At 45.4% G+C, this 21,426-nt stretch overlaps 1 protein-coding gene across 3 annotated transcripts in view; it reads left to right on the top strand.

Moving 5' to 3' along the window:
- Nucleotides 1-21,426, top strand: part of TEX2 (testis expressed 2) — a 94,178-nt gene that overhangs the window by 45,776 nt on the left and 26,976 nt on the right. For all 3 annotated transcript variants that reach the window (XR_004904862.1, XM_028521221.2, XM_028521212.2), the window contains exons 3-6: nt 6,305-6,505; nt 7,447-7,786; nt 8,969-9,216; nt 19,705-19,851. Coding sequence is in view for 2 of the 3 variants with exons in the window: in XM_028521221.2 (XP_028377022.1) it covers nt 6,305-6,505; nt 7,447-7,786; nt 8,969-9,216; nt 19,705-19,851 (936 nt within the window). In the remaining variant the exon portion in view is untranslated. The remainder of the gene's footprint in view (nt 1-6,304; nt 6,506-7,446; nt 7,787-8,968; nt 9,217-19,704; nt 19,852-21,426) is intronic.

The following is a 21,426-nucleotide window of genomic DNA, read 5'->3' on the forward strand; positions in this document are numbered from 1 at the left end:
TGATTTCTTCTTTTACTTTTTATAAAAGCTGTCTTGTATTAGAACATGTACATAATTTATAAGTAAATGTATATATTATGGGTGCATACTGAAAAATTGTTTTACTATGATCTAAAAAGTTCGGAGACTACTAATTGATTTGCTTGCTAATCTGTTTATTGTCTTATAACTTAAACCCTTGTTAATATGGCCTAGTGCTTATGGTGTAGTAAGGTAAATCGCACCTTGATTATTTCAGTGGTTCATCAGAGATCGTATTGTTTTCTATCCAATTTGAATGCTTGTTTTCTCTCACCTTTACTGTTCGCCATTGCATTACTGAAAGAGCTCTGTAGTCGTCCGAATTGGGGAGATGCTGCCTGAAGGGTGGGAAGAGCTGGGAAAAGGCCATTTTCCTAGGCACAGGCAGAGCCTGTAGCTTTAGCGCTGACTCCAGTGCCTCTGGTGACATGGCTGTGAAGGTGACCTTGAAACAGGCAGTTGGAGGATGTCGATGGTATTGATGCTGGTGCATCCCTCCCTTAAAGGACTTACTTGTTTCTTTATTACTGATGGTGTCTTCAGGCACCGTTTATTTTGAACGTCGACTATTTGCTTGATGCTCTCATTCATAGTATGAATTCTGCATGTCTGTAGGTCTGTTTGTCTTTTGTGGGAAAAACCAAAGTTGAATTTAAATTTCTGGAAAGTTTAGTAGACTGTTGCTGCCATGTTCTCTAACTCCATGATCTCTGATACCATGTTTTAACTGGTGACTCCAGTCTAAACCTTCAAATAAATACATCAAAAAGGGTTTATTGCTGGTAAAAAGAAAACCCTGCTTGTAGCTTGGGGGACAAAGAAAAGAAGTCACCTTTTTGTCTGCTTTAGAGATAATTTTCAGCAGCAGAGGCCTCAGGTGCTGGGTCTTTTCTCCTGTTTGGGATTGCACCCCTCCGTGATGGACTAGTTGAAGGATCATCAGCGCGGGGAATCTGAGTGTCAGGCAGCCTCATGTGACAGCAGGGTGTCAGCCAGGCACCCCAAGCACTGAAGATAGAAATGCCCGTCACTTCCTCAGGCCAGAGGGCCGGCGTCTTTCTCCTGTCAGCTCCGTATCAGGCTAACCAAGAGAGCGTTGGCCTTGACCTCCTGATTGGCACTGTAACTGCAGGAGAGCCCGGTAGTAGTTCTTCCAGACTTTATTATTTTGCAAAAGGTTAATTGTAGCTTTTAATCTTTCTGAGTATTAAATTAGTCCCTTTATAGATAGTAGTTTGTAATTCCAGCCAGACATGGCTTCTCAATCCACCAGAGAACTGAAGAAAAAACCCTGACCTTTTACAAATGGGATCACAGGACCAGTCTGTGGGCCAGACAGCTGCAGCCTGGCTGTCTGTGGTCATTGTCCCTCAGTGGCATGCACTGTCTCCATTTTAACAGTTCCAGCTTCGGAAAGAAACGAGGCTTGTCTGGGTCGCTTTAGCGTGGGTTGAGAACATCTCTGAGTTTTGTAGTTGAAATGCAATGAGTTGCTAACTATATGCTGTATCTATACCCACTCCCATGTCCATAACAAAATAAAGTTGGAGTAATATCTTAGTAAGAAATTCAGAGTTAAGCGCCGGCTGGTGTGGCTCGGTGGACTGAGCACTGGCCTGCGAACCAAAGGGTCGCTGGTTCGATTCCCCGTTAGGGCACATGCCTGGGTTGCGGGCCAGGTCCCCAGTACAGGGCATGTGAGAGGCAACCACACATTGATGTTTCTTTCCCTCTCTTTCTCTCTCCCTTTCCCTCTCCAAATATAAATAAGTAAAATCTTAAAAGAAGAAGAAGAAGAAGAAATTCAGAGTTAAGAATTTGAGAACAACTGAGCACTGGAGGGTGGGCATTATATAAGGAACAGGGTGAAGGCCTTGGAGTTTGCTGCACTGCCCTCGACATGTGATATTTAACCACTTAGGTCTGGAAATTCCATGTGCAGCTTACCAGGGAGTTGGTTTAGCCCAAGGAAAAAATTGGCTGATTGATAGTAGAAAAGGTAATTAGGGTTTACATTGGGAAATTGCTGTCTGCAAGGGCAGCCTGGCTTGGGTCACTAGGAGTTGTGGGTCAGTTAGGTCAGGGGGACAGAAGGAGAGGGACTCAAGAGCCATGCCTGGGAACCTCTTGGCCCAAGCCTGCCAAAGGCTGGTCTGCATCCTGGACGCCTCATCAGTGTGGGCTAAGTAGCAGCCCCGTGAGTGTCTTCAGGTTTCCTCTGAGAGCGTGTAGTGTTCTGGAAAAAGCCCTACATGGGGCACAGGAAACCTGGGTTCCAGTCACAACACATTTGTCCCTGCTCTGTAAGATACAGCTTATTCAGTTTCTGTTCTGAAAACCTTTAACATGTTTTACTCTTAAGATTCTTTCTGAGGTTACTTATTTTCTTCACCTGTGCTGTTTTGTGTAATTATCTTGGTTTTTCCCATTGGGAACAGGAAGTAAGCTGTGTACTTCAAAGGAACCTTTACAGTTCCCTGCGCTTAGTAGGGTCTCAGCTCATTGTTTTGCTTGTCTCCACCTAGGCACCTGCAACTGTACTTCCAGGCTGTGAAGGGCATGCCAGCCTGTCCTACTTATGTGAATTTTACACACAACTTTTGTTTAACCCTCACAGCCGCCCTCTGAATTATGCTATACTTACGTATTCAGTTGACAAACACTCATTACAACTGTGATTGTCTTGTAGAGTTTGTGGTTAAGTAAACCAGGCAGTTAAAAGATGCAGGGGTAGGAGGAAAGTAACCTCAGTGATCAGAGCAGCTTCCCGGGAGCAGTGTCATCTTTGCCGTGACCTGAGAGATGACCAGGTGTCAGCCAGGCTGGAGGTGGTGGGTCTGTGCTGTGGAGTGGCAGTGGGGGCCTGGACCTCAGGGTCCGGTGGACTTGGTTTCCACATTCTAGACCACTTTCTCTTTTTTGAAACCACTCTATAGGCAAATCACTTAACCTTTCTCACCACTTTCCTCAGTTATAAAATTGTAAGGAGTTGGCAGAAGGAAAGGAGATCATGTGCCTTGAGGTACCTGGATCGTAAAATGAGAGTAGATGTCAGCTACAGTATTATTATGAGTATTAATATCAGTATTTTTTAAATTATGCATGTAGGAATTGTTCCTTTGCCGTGTGCAGGTCGTGCCTCAGTGGAGTACTGTTAGCATGGAGGATGTCATGGCGTGAGCAGCATGTCCCCCAAGAGGGAAAATGAACAAAGTGTTAGCAAATCGAATTAGCAATGTATGAGAAGGATAACAACAGTGTTGTGCTGGTAAACTGGCTGCCTGGGGTGGGCTGGAAGCCCTCTTTGTACTGTTCACCGATTTCCATGGTGTAAGAACTCCCACCACGGTCAATTACAAGCTACCAAGTCACTGAACGTGCACTTGGGAGGTCTTACCGCATTTTTCAGACTATAGACACACCTAGGTTTTAGAGGAGGAAAATAGGGGGGAAATTTTGAAGCAAAAAATGTGGTAAAATATTTAATAACATAAGTAACATAATATTTCACCAATGTAACTGTAAACAGAACTCAACAGCAGCACTAACAGCCATTATTCCTCCCAAATTGCAGGGGGAGGGGGTGCGTCTTATAGTCTGAAAAAGACTGTGTAGAATCGGCTCTCACGAGCCGGTGGGATCCACCTCCAGCACATCATGGCCATTACGTGATTTCCCCAAGGATGCAAGACTGGTTCAGCTTTGAAAGTCAGTGAATGTGCTTCATCATGATAACATACTAAAGAAAAAGACAAAAAACTGTGAACCAAAAATGGACTTAGTTCGGCACTTAGCTGCACAGAGCAAAACCAAACTGACGCTGTGGCAGTACAGTCCACTTCGGGCCCCCTGTGCTCCGTATTGCTTGTTCCCTTTTTTGGTCCATCGCCCTGATCACCGCTGTTTCTATGCAAACACCTAGATCACACCGTCTTCCCATGGCTACTGCTTACTGAGTCAACAGTTTTGAAATACGTGTGTGTGTGTGTGTGTGTATAAATTTATATAATTAACTCATAAATTTCACACATGCCTCCCAAGACAAAGAAATACATTTGTCTAGTTTTATTTCCATAATACACTCAGGGTACTCTGTGACAAATTTTTTATGGTTGCTCTAGTGATGTCGTAAGATGGTGAAATGAAAGCTTCATTCTCCTCTACCGGTTTGGGTAAAGAATGCTGTCCTGTTTTTAAGCTTTGTTCCAACTCCTGGCACATGACTTGGTCTGTAGAGAGATTCAACTTATGTTTTCATGAATGGATAAATGACTAAAGAGTAATCTGAGGATTCCTCATTTGCAAGAGGCCCTCCAGACTTGAGTGTGAGGCCGAGTACTCACTGTGGAAGTGGCTATCCCTCAAAAAGAATCAGTCTCAACTCCAGTGTATTGATCGTTAGTGTTTCTCTGTTCATCAGAAAGGCATTTAAAGAATGGGGATTGGTGGGTGGATGGGAAGAGATTAATTAAAATTCCCTAGAGAACTTCTTTTAAAGAGATCTGGGCTACCCATGTCATCTGAAAAAGTACTGGGGGGCAGGCAGAGTCTTCAGTGGTGGGTGTTGATTACAGCTATGAGGTTAGCGTCAGCATGCTTTTGTGCTGTGTCGGGCCTGTGTGTGCAGCTCATACACTTCAGTATATCTGCTTTTTTATTTTTTCGAGAGTTATTAAATTTATAAAAATAACAGATTTGAACATATATGTAACATCCTCATAATAAATTCATGAAGGAGAAGGTGTGAGCTAGTATATGATTAAAAGACAACCAGTAGAATAAAATTTGTAAATGCAAACATTTGGTATCCATGATGTATAAAGAATGTTTAGAAGTCAATAAGAAAATGAAAGATGACCTTATAGAAAATAGGCAAATGATATCATAGTAATAAAAGATGTAAGCACCTCTTTCAGAACATTGATATAAATTCAGAAATATAGTGTTCCTTTTGAGAGAATCTGCTCCAATCCGGCCAGGGTTGCAGTTTGCTATGCACTGCTGGGCCTTCTCACTCTGCTGCATTCTCGAGACCCAAGTATGCTAGGAATGTATCTTATATTTTAGGAAATGCACACTCAGACCTCTGTTTTTGTGTTTGGACAATAATTTAAATTATTTTAAAAATTATTTTTAATGGAATTTATTGGGGTGACATTGGTTCACAAAAGCAGACAGGGTTCAAGTGTACAACCTCACTAAGGCATCATCTGCACTGCACGGTGCACCCATCGCCCCCGGCCAAGTCTCTTTCTGTCTGCACTCCCCCCACATTGCCCGCCTCCACCTGGCCCCCACCCCCTTTCCCTCTGGCTGTCCACACACTGTTATGCGTCTCTGTGTTATGTATATATGTTTTTTGGCTAAGCCCTTCTTTTATCCAGCCCCCAAATCAATGTATAAGTGCATTTATGTTGATTGGGGGTGGGGAACCCTGGAGCACAATTTTACTTAAGTTATTATTTGCCTTTGATTTTTTAAAAGATTTTTATTTATTTATTTTTAGAGGGAGAGGAAGGGAGAGAGGCAGAGAGGGAGAGAAATATTGATGTTTCGGAGAAACATCTATTGGTTGCCTCTCACATGCCCCCAGCTGGGGACCTGGCCCGCAACCCAGGCATGTGCCCTGACTGGGAATCAACCAGGTGACCTTTTGATTTGCAGACTACACCCACCCCACTGACCCACACCAGAGCTATACCTTTGAGTTATACCTTTGATTTTGGACATATTGATCATATCTATGATTTATTTAATGCCTAATTCTCAATGATCTGCTTTACAGCATGATTTTAGTGAGGTAGAAATGGAGTAGTAAGTATTTTCTGGGTCCTGGAATGGTAGCATGAGCTAGTATGGTTTGTGAAGTTTCAAAGCTTACTAGCAAGCAGGCTGAGAAGAGGGTGTGTCTGGCTACATAGGAAGGCCCCTCCCTCAGCATAAGAGGTCAGGGCAAAAGACTTGCTCTGTTTACATGAACAAAGCTTTTGAGTTTTCTGATTTGCTTGTCAACTTTAAAAAAGGAAAAGTCTTTTATTTAGGACAATGGACATTGTCCCCCAAATTCACCTTTTTAGTTGTCAAAAACATACCAAATTGCTCCTCAGCACTGATTATCTTTCAAGCTCAGCACTTGTCTTAGCAACCGTTAGTCATCAATAAACTGACACTTGAGTCATAATCACATTTGGTTTCAGTATTCCAGATACAGTGGTCATCATTTTCATATCAAATCCAATGTGTGTTTATTCTGATTTTATTAATGCAAGTTCTTCCCCTTCAGGGATGGATGAATGAAATTTACAACTATGATCCAGAAACTTACCATGCGACTTTGACACATTCAGTGTTTGTTCGACTTGAGGGTGAGACCTTAAGACTTTCAAAGCCCAATAAAAATATATCCAGGAGGGCAAGCTACAATGAAACAAAGCCAGAGGTCACCTATATCAGCCAGAAAATCTACGACCTCTCAGACAGCAAGGTGAGCCCAAGTAATTTTGGAAATTTTGATGAATGAAAAGCATCTTAGTTTTGTTACTATATGTTTTCCCTAAAAAGATTGTGTGTGTTGATAGTATTAGTATAATTTAGAGTAGAACCTTTCAAATGTTAATATGCATATGAATCTCCTGAGCATCATTTTAAATGAAGGTTGTAATTCTGAGTGGGGCCTGAGAATCTGCATTTTTGAACTACCAGGTGTGATACCCATGCTGCTGGTCCGAGGACCACACTTTGAGAGTAAACTTTTTTCAGCCAAGTGAAAAGCGATGTGTGTTGATGGTAGGATAATAACTAATGAAGTCTCTATAAATGCGAAAGTTATGGATATACAAAATAACTACATTTTGATTAAAACATTTATATACTTGTGTTTCTTGAGAAATGTAAATTATTTGTCATTCCAAAAAACTATAGGTTCTCTGTTCTTATGACTCTTGTGAATGACCTTTAAGTTTCTCCAAAATAACAAAAATATTTAAAATAGCTTTAGTATAAATTTATTCTTAACTTGAGAGTAATAAACTTGAGCTTTCCATCTAGATTTAGTTTTATAAATTCCTTTTTTCCTCCCAGCTTACATTTGGCCCAGGGTCATTAAACTCAGTTGATGTCCAAACTTAGTAGATGAAGATCCACTAAATAGTTGTTGTGCTATTATTACCTGAAAATTATAGATAATTGTAACTCTTGCAAAATTTTTAAACATCTACTTTCTGGAGTAACTTCGAAGAATAACAAGTCATTTCTAAAATTTATTCCAGTTTCTATAGTCATGTAATAGACAGGTGGTAATTATTTCACATTCATCGTTTTAGTCAAAAATACTATGAAGTTTGCATTTGTGCTCTGCATATTTTAATGCACAATGTAGCACATTCTTAATTTAGTATGTAAATCATCATTTCCCTTTCTCTGTAGATTTATCTTGTACCTAAAAGTTTGGCTCGAAAACGGATCTGGAATAAAAAGTACCCCATTTGCATCGAGCTTGGTCGACAAGATGACTTTATGTCCAAGGCCCAGACTGATAAAGAGACTTCTGAAGAAAAGCCACCAGCAGAGAGAGACCTGGGAAGCGAGGACCCTAAGAAGCCACCCCATCCTCAGGAGGGAACAAGATCTGGCCAGCGAGATCAGATATTGTATCTCTTTGGGAGAACTGGCCGAGAAAAAGAGGAGTGGTTTAGGAGATTTGTTCTGGCATCTAAGCTGAAGTCGGAAATCAAGAAGCCACCTGGTGTCTCTGGAAGTAAACCAGGTAAGGACACGTGTGCTAAATGCTTATGCATTTTTAAAGGGCCTATAGGAGAATTGAGATCCCCAGGTGGGAAGGAAGGAAGCCCACTCTGAATTGATGGCTGTCTGTCTGCCACCCGAGGTGTGTTCTCATGAATCATTTACCTTTTAGGTTGATCACTGCAGCCCTTTATACTGAAGCATTCAACCAGTGATGGAACCATTTGCAGGTGTATGTGTTTTGCCTTTGCTGGTTCCTTAGGATTATATTTATTTTTACATATTGTGACTTTTCTGAGAGAAGCAGCAGCAGCAGCAGAACTCTATTTATAATAAAGATCTAGGGGTGTCAAGCCCTTGGCCCCAATTATGTCCCCCAAGAAAATGTAGGATCACTATGGAAATGCAGGGTCCTCTGGCTTTCCAACTCACTGCATTTAATCCACAGCCCTGGCCTCTGCTCATTCCTGTCCCTATGCCCTGTGGCCTCTGCGTGGGACTTCACTAACTTTACTGTGACCTGTCACTGCTTCTTATACATGCTGTCCTCTCCCTGGAATGCTCTTCCCCTCCTGGGCCAGGACAGTGCCCACCGTTTCTTCAGAGGCAGTCCAGAGGTCGCCCCACTACCTGCAGAAGCCAGTCCTGGGTCTCTTGGGCAGAGGTGGTACCCTTCTTCCTGCCCTAGACGTCCTTTAGCTGTGCTCCAGCTACAGTGCTTGGTACAGAAAAGTGCGATTTATTTGCCTAGGTGCCCAAGTTCAAGGCCAGGGAATACATCTCATTCTTTTTGATGTGGAATTGGCCCAGAAAAGTTCTTGATAAGAAACATGCTGAATGGAAGATGGCATGTTTTGAATTACAGTGACCTTTCTGACCACTTCCTCCTGGCCCCTGGGGGTGTGTCGGTGCTTTTCTGACCCTACAAGATCACCAGGAAAAGGGAAGGAGGTGCCTGCCAGTGTATTTTGTGGCTCCCATTACCCTGAATTGTTAGGGAGGAGTAAAAACTGTTCTAAAAAATTATCTATTATTGGAGGTATTTTCCAGGGTGGGAAATGACCTTATAAATAGTTTCTCAGTAGTCATTTCATAGCATTTTAGCTGCTTTTCTCAACGTGACCCAGTGGCGTTGGCTCTGCATTTCATGACTTTGCAGTCCTTTTCTCGGTGTGTATTAACAGCCCTCACTTCCCTGCTGCAGGCGTTTTGCCCTCACACAGCAGACACAGCAGTCCCTCGGGGCACCTGACCCACAGTCGCAGCAGCAGCAAAGGCAGCGTGGAGGAGGTTATGTCCCAGCCGAAGCAGAAGGAGCTGGTAGGCAGCGTGCGGCAGAAGATGCTTCTGGACTACAACGTGTACATGGCCAGGTGTGTCCCCCAAGAGAACCGAAGTCCCCAGAGGAGCCCCGTGCAGAGTGCAGAGAGCAGCCCCACAGCTGGAAAAAAGGTAATGTTGGCTGCCAGGCTGTGGCCTTTCTGCTCCTCCAGTTAAACTCCTTTCTTCGTACACAAGCACTTCTTGTGTACCAGGCCCGCTTCTAGGCGTCGGGGACACCAGGCAGAAAGGGCCCTGCCCTCAGGGAGCTTGTCCTCTGGTCAGGGAGAGAGCAAGAAACAAATAGCAGGTGGTGATAAGAATTAAAATAAAGCCAAATACGGGAGGATAGAAAGTGGCCAAAACTTCTATTATTAGACCAGTGGTCCAGGAGGGCCTCTTTGAGGAGGTGACATTTGGGCAGAGACCCGACCAAAGTGAGGAAGTGAGCCATGGTGGTACGTAAGGAAGGAGTGTTTCAGGTGGGGAGCCAGCAAGTGCAGAGGCCTCGAAGCCGGGTGTGTGGTTGGTGTAGTCAAGCAGCTGCGATGAGGACAAGACAGCGTGGGTGACAGTGAGCGAGGGACGAAGAGGCCTCGTTGGGTCAGTTCCAGGGTGTATGGAAGCCCCAGGAGGGTTTGGAGCAAGGGGTAACATTGATCTGATCTAAGCTGTAAAAGGTAAGTGGCTCTCCCTGGAAAACGGGCTGTGGGAGGAAAAGAACGGGTGGGAGGTGGTGATGCAGCAGAGAATGGGGCTGTGATTAAGGTGGTAACAGCAGGGGATGAGAAGGGGCTGCTTTTGGGGCGTGTGCTGTGGGGGAGCTGACTGGGTTTGCTGATGAATTTGTTGTGGGGTGTGAGATACCCAGCCAGTGTTTCACACGAGCAACCTGGGTGATCAGTAGGGAAGTTCACAAAACTGTTAGTAACAGAGGTCTAATTCCTCAATAACCATTGTATTCTCAAATTCCCAGACTCCTTAGCTATGCCCAGGGCTTCTGAAGATTTACCACCATCGCTATTTCCAAAGTGTACCGATCTAGACATTGACTCAAGACCGTCTGTGATTAAGATAAATAATATACACTACCATGTGGCAGGCTTCGTTATGCTGTTTAATAGAATTACTCTGACCCTTTGAACAGTCTTCAGCTCAGCTTCACAGTTGCTCCGGTGGCACGTGTGAAGCCTGATGTGCGACCCTGAGACCCCCCAGCACCGAGACTGCCGTCTTGGTGGGCCATTCCAACACTGTGCTTGACCTGAGGCCCCTGCCACCACTTCCACTGGTGTTCTGAGACACAGCCGCCCATCTGTGGAGTGTGAGGCCTGTTTTCCCTGTTCAGTTACTCAAGGGTTTGACCTGGTAGGGACCATATTTCTGTTCTTAACAGGAAGCATTTGCTGCCTTCCTCTTCGTGGCTTTCATCTTTATTCATCTTGCTGAGCCTCTTCAGTGTGGGCCATCCTCATGTAAACTACTTTATCAGGGCAAGAAAAAGACCACAGCCCTTGGCTGGCCCACTGCCTCCTCCCTCTGCCCGAAGTTACCAGCAAGAGTGGGAAGTAGACCTGTCCCTGGGTTAGAGTGGGTTAGTACGAAACTCTCCTGCAAATGACCGATTTATCAGGATGACTCCCCCTCCCCTAAATTCCCTTTCTCCCTGGGCTATCATCAGCCACCTGGACTCATCAGACTCAGGAAAATAAAGAGGAGAATTGTATACTGATGTAAGAAAATTGTCTAACAAAAAAGCTTGCTTTTTAAAAAGAGTTCCTGAAATTAAAACAAACAGGTTTTAGAACATTGTTTCCTCTGTATGTGTTCCATGTGCGTTTTGACTCTCTCGTGTAATCACTGGGGTCTGGGAGACCATGATAGCCACCATGCTGGCCTCTCAACCCAGCGGTGCTGGGGATAGGGGTGGGTTTCTAGTATAAACCTCCTTTCCAGCAAACATTTGTTGTCCTCTCCTAAGTTTGATGCACATTTAAAAAGCACATCTTACTCCTGGCCCCCTTAGGCAGAGCAGGCAGAAACGATTTAATCTGTTCTTGATAAAGATTCAGTACAGCAAATGGGATTCCTGGCCTATTGTCATACAGGGCTCCTGAGGTCAGAAAGCCTTCCCAGATTGCAGACTCTGCAGCATTCGTCTGGGTTGTCAGGTGGCCGGTGTGGGTATGTGTTTCTCTAGCTGGCTTTTCCTTGAGCACTTACCCCTGTCTCCCACCCCCACCCTCATTAGTCTAGTGATTCTAATCTGCATGGGCTAGGAAACCAGAGAGCTGGAATTATGTGAACAGAGGTAACTGTCTTTGAAAGAAGGGCCTTTGAAGAAAGCGTGTGAGCTTTAGTGCTGGGCTCCTGCACCTGCGTGGCCTGCCTGGAGCTTGTGTGGATTACATCCTGGCTCTCGGGTGATCTGGTAGTTGAGAGGGTCCTGAATAAGGCACAGGTGTGTGTTTTAGTTATCTATGGCTAGTAACAAACAGCCCCGAAAGTGGTGGCTAAAAACAATACTTATTTTGCTCACAAATTTGTAGTTTGGCCAGGCTTGGCAGTGAAGGCTTCTCTCTGCTCCACACAGTGTCAGCTGGGGAGGCTGGACGGGGAGCAGGAGGATCTGCTTCCCAGGTGGCTCACTTGCACGGCTGGCAAGGAGACACTTGTCGTTGGATGGGAACTCAGCTGTGGCTGAGGGCTGGGGGCATCAGTTCTTCCCCAGGTGGCCTGGCTTCCTTCAGCATGGTGACTGGGTTCCAAGGCAAGCGGCCCTGGAGTAAGAGCCAAGTGGAGACTGTACAGTCTTTTAGGACCTAGTCTCAGAAGTAAAATAATGTCACTTCCATCATGCTCTGTTAGTCAAGGCGGTCACAAAAGCCCTCCCAGGTTCAAGGAGAAGGGCAGGGATTCCACTTCTCATGGAGGGAATAGCGGATTCTTAGAAGAATGTGTGGAATGTAAAATATCTTAGCACTATTTTATTCTCATGCTTTCCTTCGTGAGTGAGTGGGGATAGTTCTTTCTAGTTTTATTTCTTACTAATTATGCAGTTTGAGCAAATAAGGACCTTCCCCCATCCTTGATTTCATTTCCATATTGTGTGCATGTGAAACACTACTTGACTCCAGAAATCAGAGCTGTACAAAGACACACTCAGAAAAGGGCCATCTCCCCAACCCTCCTTCTCTTCCTCCATGCCATTCCCACTCACCCCTGCCGTGAACCGACCTCCTTAGTCTCTGGTTTATGCTTTCTGGGTTTATTTCCTCTTCTGTCTTACTCAAAGGGTAGTCTACCATGGCTACTCTTTTGCACTTTGCTTCTTTTTTTTTTCCACTAACAGTACATTCTGGAAATTGACCCCACATCAGTTCATAGCTATCTCCCCCTCCCCTTTAAACAGCTGCAAAGTACTTACTCCATTGTGCAGCAGTTTCCTAGTGTATTTGCTCTCTTTTGTATGAGTATCGAGACTGTTTCCAGTATTTTGCAGTTACAAACCATGCTGTGATGAAGTTTGTGCGTGAGTCTTCTTGTGTTGTCGGGGGTGTATCTTCAAGGGGGCACCTTAGAAGTGGGACTGCTGAATCTGCAGGTAGTGAATGTGTAGTTCTGTTCGGTAGTGCCGAGTTCCGCTCCATAAGGGCTACACTGTTGTTCATTCCCACCGGCAATAAGAGTACCTGTTTCTCCCCAGTCTCGCCAGATGCAAACCTCTTAGATGTGTCATTAGTGCTTATTCCTCCTGCCAAAGCCAGGCCAGGACCTTATTTCTTAGGGTCCATATTGCCTCTGGTATCATGAATCCAAGAGGGACTCAAAGGAACCTTTGACATCTCTTCAGCTTACACCATCACTTCCTCAGTGTTGGCCACCAGCCGGGGTCATGGGGCCTCTTTCATAGAGGGAGCTTGGGGCACAGGTCAGCCTTTGCCCCAGCTTTCCCCCTCCCCACCCCCACCTGCTGCTGCCTCTCACCAGCCATGGTCAAAGCATCTTTTACCCTGAGGTCTCTGGGTCTAATGGCAGCTAATGCTAAACTACACAAGGAGGTGAATGACACTGGTGCTTAGGAGCCAAACCAGTGTGGAAAACACCAGGAATATGATTTGTAAATGTAGACTAGATTTGTATTCAACAGCGCTAAAGTACTTTTGGTGGTTACTTTTACCCATAATAATTAAAAACATGTCCATGGGGCGCTGCATATTGAAATCACTTTAGAGCTCAACGTTTGAGCTGTAAAGCACCACTGTTTGGGGGAGGAAGGTCTGGGTTCTGCTGATGTGGAGTGGCTGGAGACCGGCCGCTGACCCCTGACTTGGCCCTGCGACTCTTCTTTGTCCCACAACCACAGGCCGTGCCAGCTTCTGAAGTCTCCACACCCTTTTGATCTCGGCACCCTTATCTCTCTCCCCAGGCAGTTTAACCTCTAGCTCAGTGAGAGAGACCGGGAGCCTGGCCAGGGAGATGTGGAGCTTTATCATCTTGTTGAGGTGTAGTCTGCTTGGTTTGTGGGAGGAGACTTAAATAGTAATTCAGAAAACAAGAAAATAAGGGAACTTGTAAAAAATGTTTAAAGGTGGATCATTATCAGCCCTAATGTGGGGCTCAGGAAGGGACACCCCACAGGGCTGCCTGCAGATTTGCTCAGGGTTGTGCGGCCTGGGAGGCTGCTGGTTCTATGTGCCAGGCAGGGGCCTGCGGTGGGGGGAGCTGGGTGGGGGGTAGGGACCACCGGGGAGGCAGTTGCGTGCCTGTCTTCCAGGTGCAAGACTCCAGTCTTCAAATCCTGTCAGGTACTTCCTGTTCGATGAAAGGTTTTAAGAAATGTTTAGAGATAAGGTAGGCTGCCTCAGGTTTGGAGAGGCCTGTCTTCATTAGAACCAGTTGCACTAATTATCCTGTTAGTGATAAGTGGATCATAGAACGTTCCCTTCTTGGGGTTATCAAGAGATGAGAACCTGACGAAACAAGTAGGAATCCAACAGGTACCAGGAAATCTTAACTGGCAGAGTGGTTTTCTAAGGCTTCCCCTTTTCTTCCCTCAGAGTCTGCTTTCAGACATGTAAATGTCAAAAAGTGCTTCTTATATAATAAGTAACAAATATGAAGGTATATATACAATTTAAAAATAAATTTTAGAAAGGGTGTAGACAAAGGTGCCAACACATTTCAGTGGGGGAAGGAATAATCTCTTCAACAAATGGCGCTGGAACAATGGCCGTCCACATGCCGAAGAATGAAGTTGGGCCCCTACCACCCCCATATACAGAAGTGTACTCAGAATGGGTGGTGGACCTCAGTGTAAAAGCTAAATCTATAAAACCCTTTAAGGAAAAGACAGGAATAAGTCTCTGTGATTTGGGGTTAGGCAAAGCTTTCTTCGATAAGATACCAAGAATGCACAAAACTAAAGAAAAAATAGATAAATTGGACTTTATCAAAATTGAAAACTTTTGTGATGCAAATAATACCATCAAGAAAGTGAAAAGACAACCCACAAAGGGAGAAAATATTTGCAAATCACACCTCCACTAAGGGTCTAGTACCTAGAATTTATAAAGGACCCTTACAACTTAGTAATAAAAAAGTAAGTAACCCAATTAAGAAGTGAATAAAGGATTTGAATAGACACTTCCCCAAAGAAGATACACAAATGACCAATAAACATGAGAAAATACTCAGTCATTAACCATCAAGGAAATGTGAAGGGGGGTGGGCAGGGCAGAGGAGAATAATGAGGGAAAAGTAGGGGCAACTGTAATTGAACAACAATACAATTAAAAAAAAACACACAATGAGATACCACTTCACAGCCACGTGGATGGCTAGAGTAAAAAGACATAAGTGTTATCGAGGACGTGGAGGAACTAGAACCTCCACACGACGCTGGTAGTAGTGGAGTGGGATGCAGCTGCTGTGGGACACACTTCGGTGGTTCCTCAAAATGTTACACGTACGGTTGTACGGTCCAGCAGTTTCAGTCCTAGGTACAGTATATGTCCAAGCAAAATGAGAACCTGTGTCCATACAAACACTTGTAGGCTAATATTCACAGCAGTATTATTTACAATAGCCGAAATCGGGAAATGGCTGAGGTGCCTGCCCATCAGTTGATGAATGGATAGAGTGGTGTGTGCATACCACAGATCAACACTCTGCAATTGAAAGGAGTTGTGTACTGATATATGCCACAGCATGGAAAAACCCTGAAAACATGCCTAGCGAAAGAAGTCAGTCACACACAAAAAGACCCCCACACATTTATGTGAAATGTCCAGAATAGGCAGGTTCATTGAGACACATTAGTAGTTGGTTGCCTTGAGCTGACGGTGATGGTAGTAGGTAGGCATCGAGTTAGGGGAGAACGAGGGAGTGACTGCTAATGGATAATGGGGTTTCTCTGGAAATATTCTAAAATTGATTATGGTGATGGCTTCACAACTCTGTGAATATCCTAAAAACTACTGATTGTACTCTTCAGATGGGTGAATTGTATGATACTTGAGTAATATATATCTCAATGAAGTTACACAAAAAAAGAATACAAAACCATGCCAGTCAAAGCCAATTTTGTTTTTTTAAGAAGTTCTGTATTCTTTAAAAGTATGCATGTATAGGTATATTAAAAAGACTGAAAGGAAATATAGTAAAAATGTTTTTAACTAATTGTATCTGGGTAGTGACATTATGGGTGTTTTCCGCAGTGAAGATGCATTGTTTTTATAACCAGGGAAATAGCTAACAGCTCTGGGGGGTCTCCGCTGAGCCCTCTCCTGGACCACGCAGCCTTTGTGAAACCCTCGAGTGGCACCAGATTTTGTGCGACCTGACCTTAGCATCAGCGGCACTGAGTCTCCTGGTCATTTTGTGATAGGAAAGGTTGCACCACAACATTAAGTAAATCTGTACTACTTTACTTTGGAGGTTAGTTTTTAATAAAATATATCCCAAGAGCTCCTCAGTTATGACAACCTTCTTCACCTTTGGACCGTTGACGCCTCCAAACTGCTTCCTGGAAGCCATTTTCAGAAAGTTGCCCTTTGGAAATGTACGAATGTAGTTGAAATGGTAAAGTGAGTAATCTTCTCACTTTCCTTCCTGCAGCCAAACAGCAATATTAGGAGATGTATGCACATTAATTCTTTAAGCTCTTTATTGTTTAAGGGCATTCATTGGAAGTGAGTTTCTTCTAGCAGCCTGTTGAGTCCAGATTTTGTTCATAAAGTTGCTTTGATGCAGTCTCAATGTTTTTGCTGCTCTTGGATTTTTTTTTTTATTCCCAGTGAGTCTGTGGAGAGAAGCCCAAATTAGAAAAAGGAACTTTGAAAAAGCAACCTGCTTGTCAGTTATTTCAGAAATTTGTTTCCACATCATATGCCTTTGGCTTGGACATAAATTGTGAAATAGTCTTTGTTGCTTGCCTTTTTTTTGCTAAACCTGTTTCCTGTGAATAATTAGGATTATAAAGGAAGGTTAATAAAGGGTAGGCTCTCCCACTTGTGAAGGGAAAGAGTAACCTATTCTCCCCTGTACCTGCACATCTGAGGGAGCCCTGTGTGGGCAGCAGCTATGGCCTGCCTGAACTTCCCAGGGGAGGAGAGCCTTGTCCTTGGCTGAGTGTTCGCTGAGACATCTACAGAGATAATCTGACGTGACTTAGAGCAATAACCCCAGAGAAGCTGGGCCAGATCCCCTTGGGGGATCAGACAGAAGAGTGACTCCATATAACAGGCACAGTGTGCGGCCTGACTGAGTGTGCACTGATCACAGACCTCTCCCCCCCTGTCCAGGACCCGGTGGTAGGAATGTCTTGGTTAATATGAAACAACATTACAGCACGAGAAAAGCACAGACAGAATATTCTCCAGCCATTAAAAGCAAGGTGGAACACTGTCTTCTGAAATGGAATGATCAACAAGTATTATTTTTTACACTGCCACCAGAAGGGGACCAGGACACAGTTGGGTCTGCCCCAGCATGGTCTGGAAGGTGTGGGTTCTTGACTTTGTGCAGGAAAGATAACCATGACATGAGTTCCGGTGATTTTAAGAGCACACCTACTAAAGCTGGGGACAGGGAAATGAAGGAGAGGCTTCAGATCACAGTAGCAGAAGTGAGCCACGCTGGGCTGTGTGGACTCAGGAAAGAAAGTTACAGAACCAAAAGGTCCCTTGGAGACAGGTTTGGGGTCAGCTTGGGATGAGCTGCCACTGCCCACTGCTCCCCTGCTTGCAAGGAGAAACAATGCAAAGATAATATGCCTGAGGGAATGGGGTGGGGGGGTAGGGGTGCTCCAGAGAGTGCATATTGGGTCTTTGTCTTAAGGGTTTTTATCTGTTTTCTAAAGGCGGGAGTTTTAGGGGAGCTCTCAGGGAAGGGCCTCAACAGAATATTCAACAGCTTTGCAGGTGTGTCCTTTAATATGCTGATGCATCAAAATGAGCTTATAGGGGGGTTTGGTATCACTCTCTGGCCAGCTTCCCTGCTGTGCTTTTATCTTGGGTTTTTCTGGCTCTAATTGGGTTTTTGCTATTTATTCGAACTACTTTATCTGTTCTGGGGTCTGGCTGGCGCTGATAATGCCAACAGGGTCTTGGTACTCTCTGTCCTTGATGAGGGTGATGTAACCTACTCGTTCTCTGGCTGCTGAAGAGAGGTGTAAATCATCTGCTCCTAAGTGTCCTTGCTTAGGGAAGATAAGATCTTGCAGTTTATTAGCACACTTTTAATTGCTCCGCTTTGTTTAACTATTTGTCTCAGTTTCCGTCATTCCACCTGTCAAGGAATTTTTTTAAGTCCTTACTCTTCTGCCTTACAACCAGAGTTTATTTTTTTTTTAAACGAGACTCACCAACATTTATAAGGGAGACCTTTCAAAATACCCAAATCTGAATGACTCCTAGAGCATAAAATGCCTCACCTTACATGTAGTAACATTAGACCAAAATGCAAGTGAACGCTCAGGTCCCCAAAGAGAAAGACGACACAGTTCCTGACAAGACTGGTGGACAAGTGGGTGCTGGCTGTCCATCAGGCCCTGCACAAGCCTGGTGACCGGTTCCCCTGGCTCAGACCCTCAGAACCCCAGGCTTCGGAAAAATCGCACAGGCACATGCCATAGAACTTTGGGGTGCTCACAAGCCGTCACATCCCTAGATGTCAAACCCATGAGCACCAATCCCCCGAGCGCTGTGCCCTGGCCTAGGCACACAGCTGTGTCTCAAGCACAGTCACAGCCGCCCACACGAGACGGCGCTGGCATGAACGCATGCATATGGAGATGGTGAGGGTGTCTGGTGTGTTGTCCCTACCAGCAACCCGTGGGGGTAGGACAGATGCATTATTTAAACCACAGAAGTGAAGGGGGGAACAATTCACAGGTGTCTGCATTTCTGGTTCTTTTGGTCTTTGCTGTTCAAGGCTAGTTGTTTCTATAAAGTTATAGGCTAATTAGAGAACTCAGCAGAGGAAAATGTCTATCACACCATGAGCCGGTCACACCCCTCCTTCCCTCCCACAGGACCAAGCAGGCGGGGGGCTGGGGAAGGGGGCTGTGAGTCAGGCTCTGCCGATAAGCGAGGGGCCTCGGGCAAGACACTGAGTGGTTCTGAGTCCATTTTCTCTCCCCCAAAATAAGACACAAAAGTTGTCTTCCTAGGGTATTGTGAGGCATAAAAGAGGAAACCTGAGAAGGAGTCTAATCTTGGCAGGGGGTCAGTGGACGGCAATAGTGACAGCAATGACCAGTGGGCATCACTGCACTAACCTGACCTCACCATTGTCACACTGTCACACTCATACACTGTCGTGGGTGTCACTGCTGCTTCTCCCTTCTTCTTTACCTATTTGTACTGGGCCAGAGTCCATAGTATAATTAGCCTTGGAAATGGGAGACTAACCCAGGCTTGCTCTTCTCCTACCTTGTCCACTGGCCGTGGGAGATGTTTTAGGTGGATTACATCATGTGGGAGCGAGGCCCAGGGGGGCGAGGCCCAGGGGAGAAGAGCTACAGGAGCTTCACAGGATGCCTGAGAGTGGCTCTCTCTAATCTAGGCCTCAGGTTCCCAACCTCACCTGTTCATTACATCAGTGAGAGGGATTCTAAAAAGCATGACCCCCCACTTCAATTAGTGTGTAGGACCCAGGCGCCAGTATTTTCAAGCACTCCCCTGCCCCTCGCCCCTAAGAATCGTGAATCGTAGTATCAGGCTGAATGTGAGAGGCCTGGGCATTGGGGAGCTGGTGGGCTGCCTGGTGAGGACCAGCCCGACAGCCCCTCATCCAGGGGCCCTTAGCGGGAAGAAGGTTAGGCAAGTTGGTATTTGATAGCTAATTTGGGCAAGCTAATTGTATGAAACATTAGCTGATTCACTGGAAGACTGGTGAAGAAGAAAATAGGTGAAGAGCTTTTATCTATGATGGTGGCTTTTCTTTCATTTTCTCTTTGCTGACATAATGTGGGACTTGTAATTTATAGGGAAGCAATACAACTCACGTGGTCGCCGATCTTTATAGGGAAAGGCCTCCAGTGACTTTATAAAAATAAGCACCTGTCTGGTTCTCCACTTACTTTCTAGCTAATTTTGGTCCCCTTTCTTTCACCAGTTGCCAGAGGCTCCACCCTCTGAGGAGGAAGAACAGGAAGCCTGGGTGAACGCCTTGCTTGGAAGAATGTTTTGGGACTTCTTAGGAGAGAAGTACTGGTCTGATCTGGTGTCTAAGAAAATCCAAATGAAACTCAGCAAAATAAAGGTATTGTTTTTCACCCAAGGGGCTTCCAGTTCTTCACATTTCTTAATTTCTGGAAGTGTTGTACCATTATATTCTCAATGAAAAATAACTTGGTTTAAAACATAGAATGTGAGAGTTGTAAGTTCTTGTCAAACAACATGGCTGGGCTGTGACCTTGTCCCTGTGACTAGCTGCATCTGACGACTTAATGACTGTTCCTGTTTACCTGTTTCCTTGTGTTGCCCTCATTGCTATCCACTCTAGGTAGTAATCTGGAATTTGGATTGGGAAAGTGTGAGCTTTTATAGCTCCCACTTGTCATGTAGACTTCTGTTATCTTTAAGTTAGTGTTTCCAGAGCCCGGCCAGCCTCACTGAGCTGCAGTGTACGCTGAGGAAAATGCCTGATGACTTAAGACCCCTTTCCCAAGGCATGCTCCCCACCACGCTGGGAAAGTTAGCCCTGCAGACTAAATATGCCTGGGTGTGACCTTTACTTCTGGCCAGATGGTATTTTATTTTGGGCTCTCCTTTTGCTGAAGAAATAGTCCTGCTTCTGACTTAGAGCCACTTGGAAGTGAGTTTAAACTGCATAAGCATTCCTCATGGTTGCCACCAAATGACTCATTTCGTACCACCTTTGGCAACCAAGAGACCTTCTGTGGGTTATTTAGAGGTAATTTTTTGACCCTGCAAAGCCCAGGCAAAGTCACTTTGGCCCCCAAATCTTCACTGGGAGATGGCACAGTCAGCAGCTTAAGTCAGTGGGGCTTTTGGGGCCATAGATCCCTTTGAGAAGCAGAAGTAGATGGATCCTTTCCCTAGAAAAAAGCACAGTGACACAGAATTTTGCCCCTGGCTTCAGAGAGTTGAAGGACTCCACGTTAGGAGGCTGTGTGCTAAGTAAAATTGCAGTAGAACTGAAACGTGGGCACGGAAGAGCTCTGTTGGACTCTTGGGTAATGAACCTGCTCTGTCTTCCTCCGTGAGCCCCTGATGAAGAGGAGAGGCTGCCTCCTAAGCTGGGAGAGAGTATTTCAAGGCAGAATTCGGGGCCGGGATGTGGGAGGCTTTTGTTGACAGGGGTCAGTCTGTGTCCTTCAGATGGGTTGAGGGTTGAGCCCACCCCGCTAGCCAGGTCTGTGCACAGAGCAGGAAGCAGCAGTGACCCCTCTGTGTTTAGAGACGAGAGGCCCACGTTCAACCGGGAGCTCACTCAGCCTTCTTGGTTTTGGTAGGCGCAGTGGAGGGTTTGAGTTCCTGGGTCGGGGCTGAGTGAGCTGGGTGCCACATGGCTGGGGCTGGCACTTCTTCCCCAGAGACTGTCACGGGCCCCTCCCTGAGCAGGAGGGCGGCAGGTCCTGGCAGTGTGTGGCAGGAAGCAGGGCATGCCTGAACTCCAGAAGGCACGCAGCTCTCCATGTGCCGCACCTTCCCACACAGGCGGAGGGCAGCGTCCTGCCTTCTCTCTGGAGTCAGAAGTCCACTTGGCCTCTGGCCCCTTGGTGGGACACGGTGGGTGCCCCACCCCAGATGAAGTGGAAGGGAAAGTCTTTTATTTCCATCTTCTCCCTTTGCTCATCACGTGGGCTTTTGA

This window comes from Phyllostomus discolor, chromosome 8 (genome assembly GCF_004126475.2).
Source record: "Phyllostomus discolor isolate MPI-MPIP mPhyDis1 chromosome 8, mPhyDis1.pri.v3, whole genome shotgun sequence".
Classification (NCBI taxonomy): Eukaryota; Metazoa; Chordata; class Mammalia; order Chiroptera; family Phyllostomidae; genus Phyllostomus; species Phyllostomus discolor.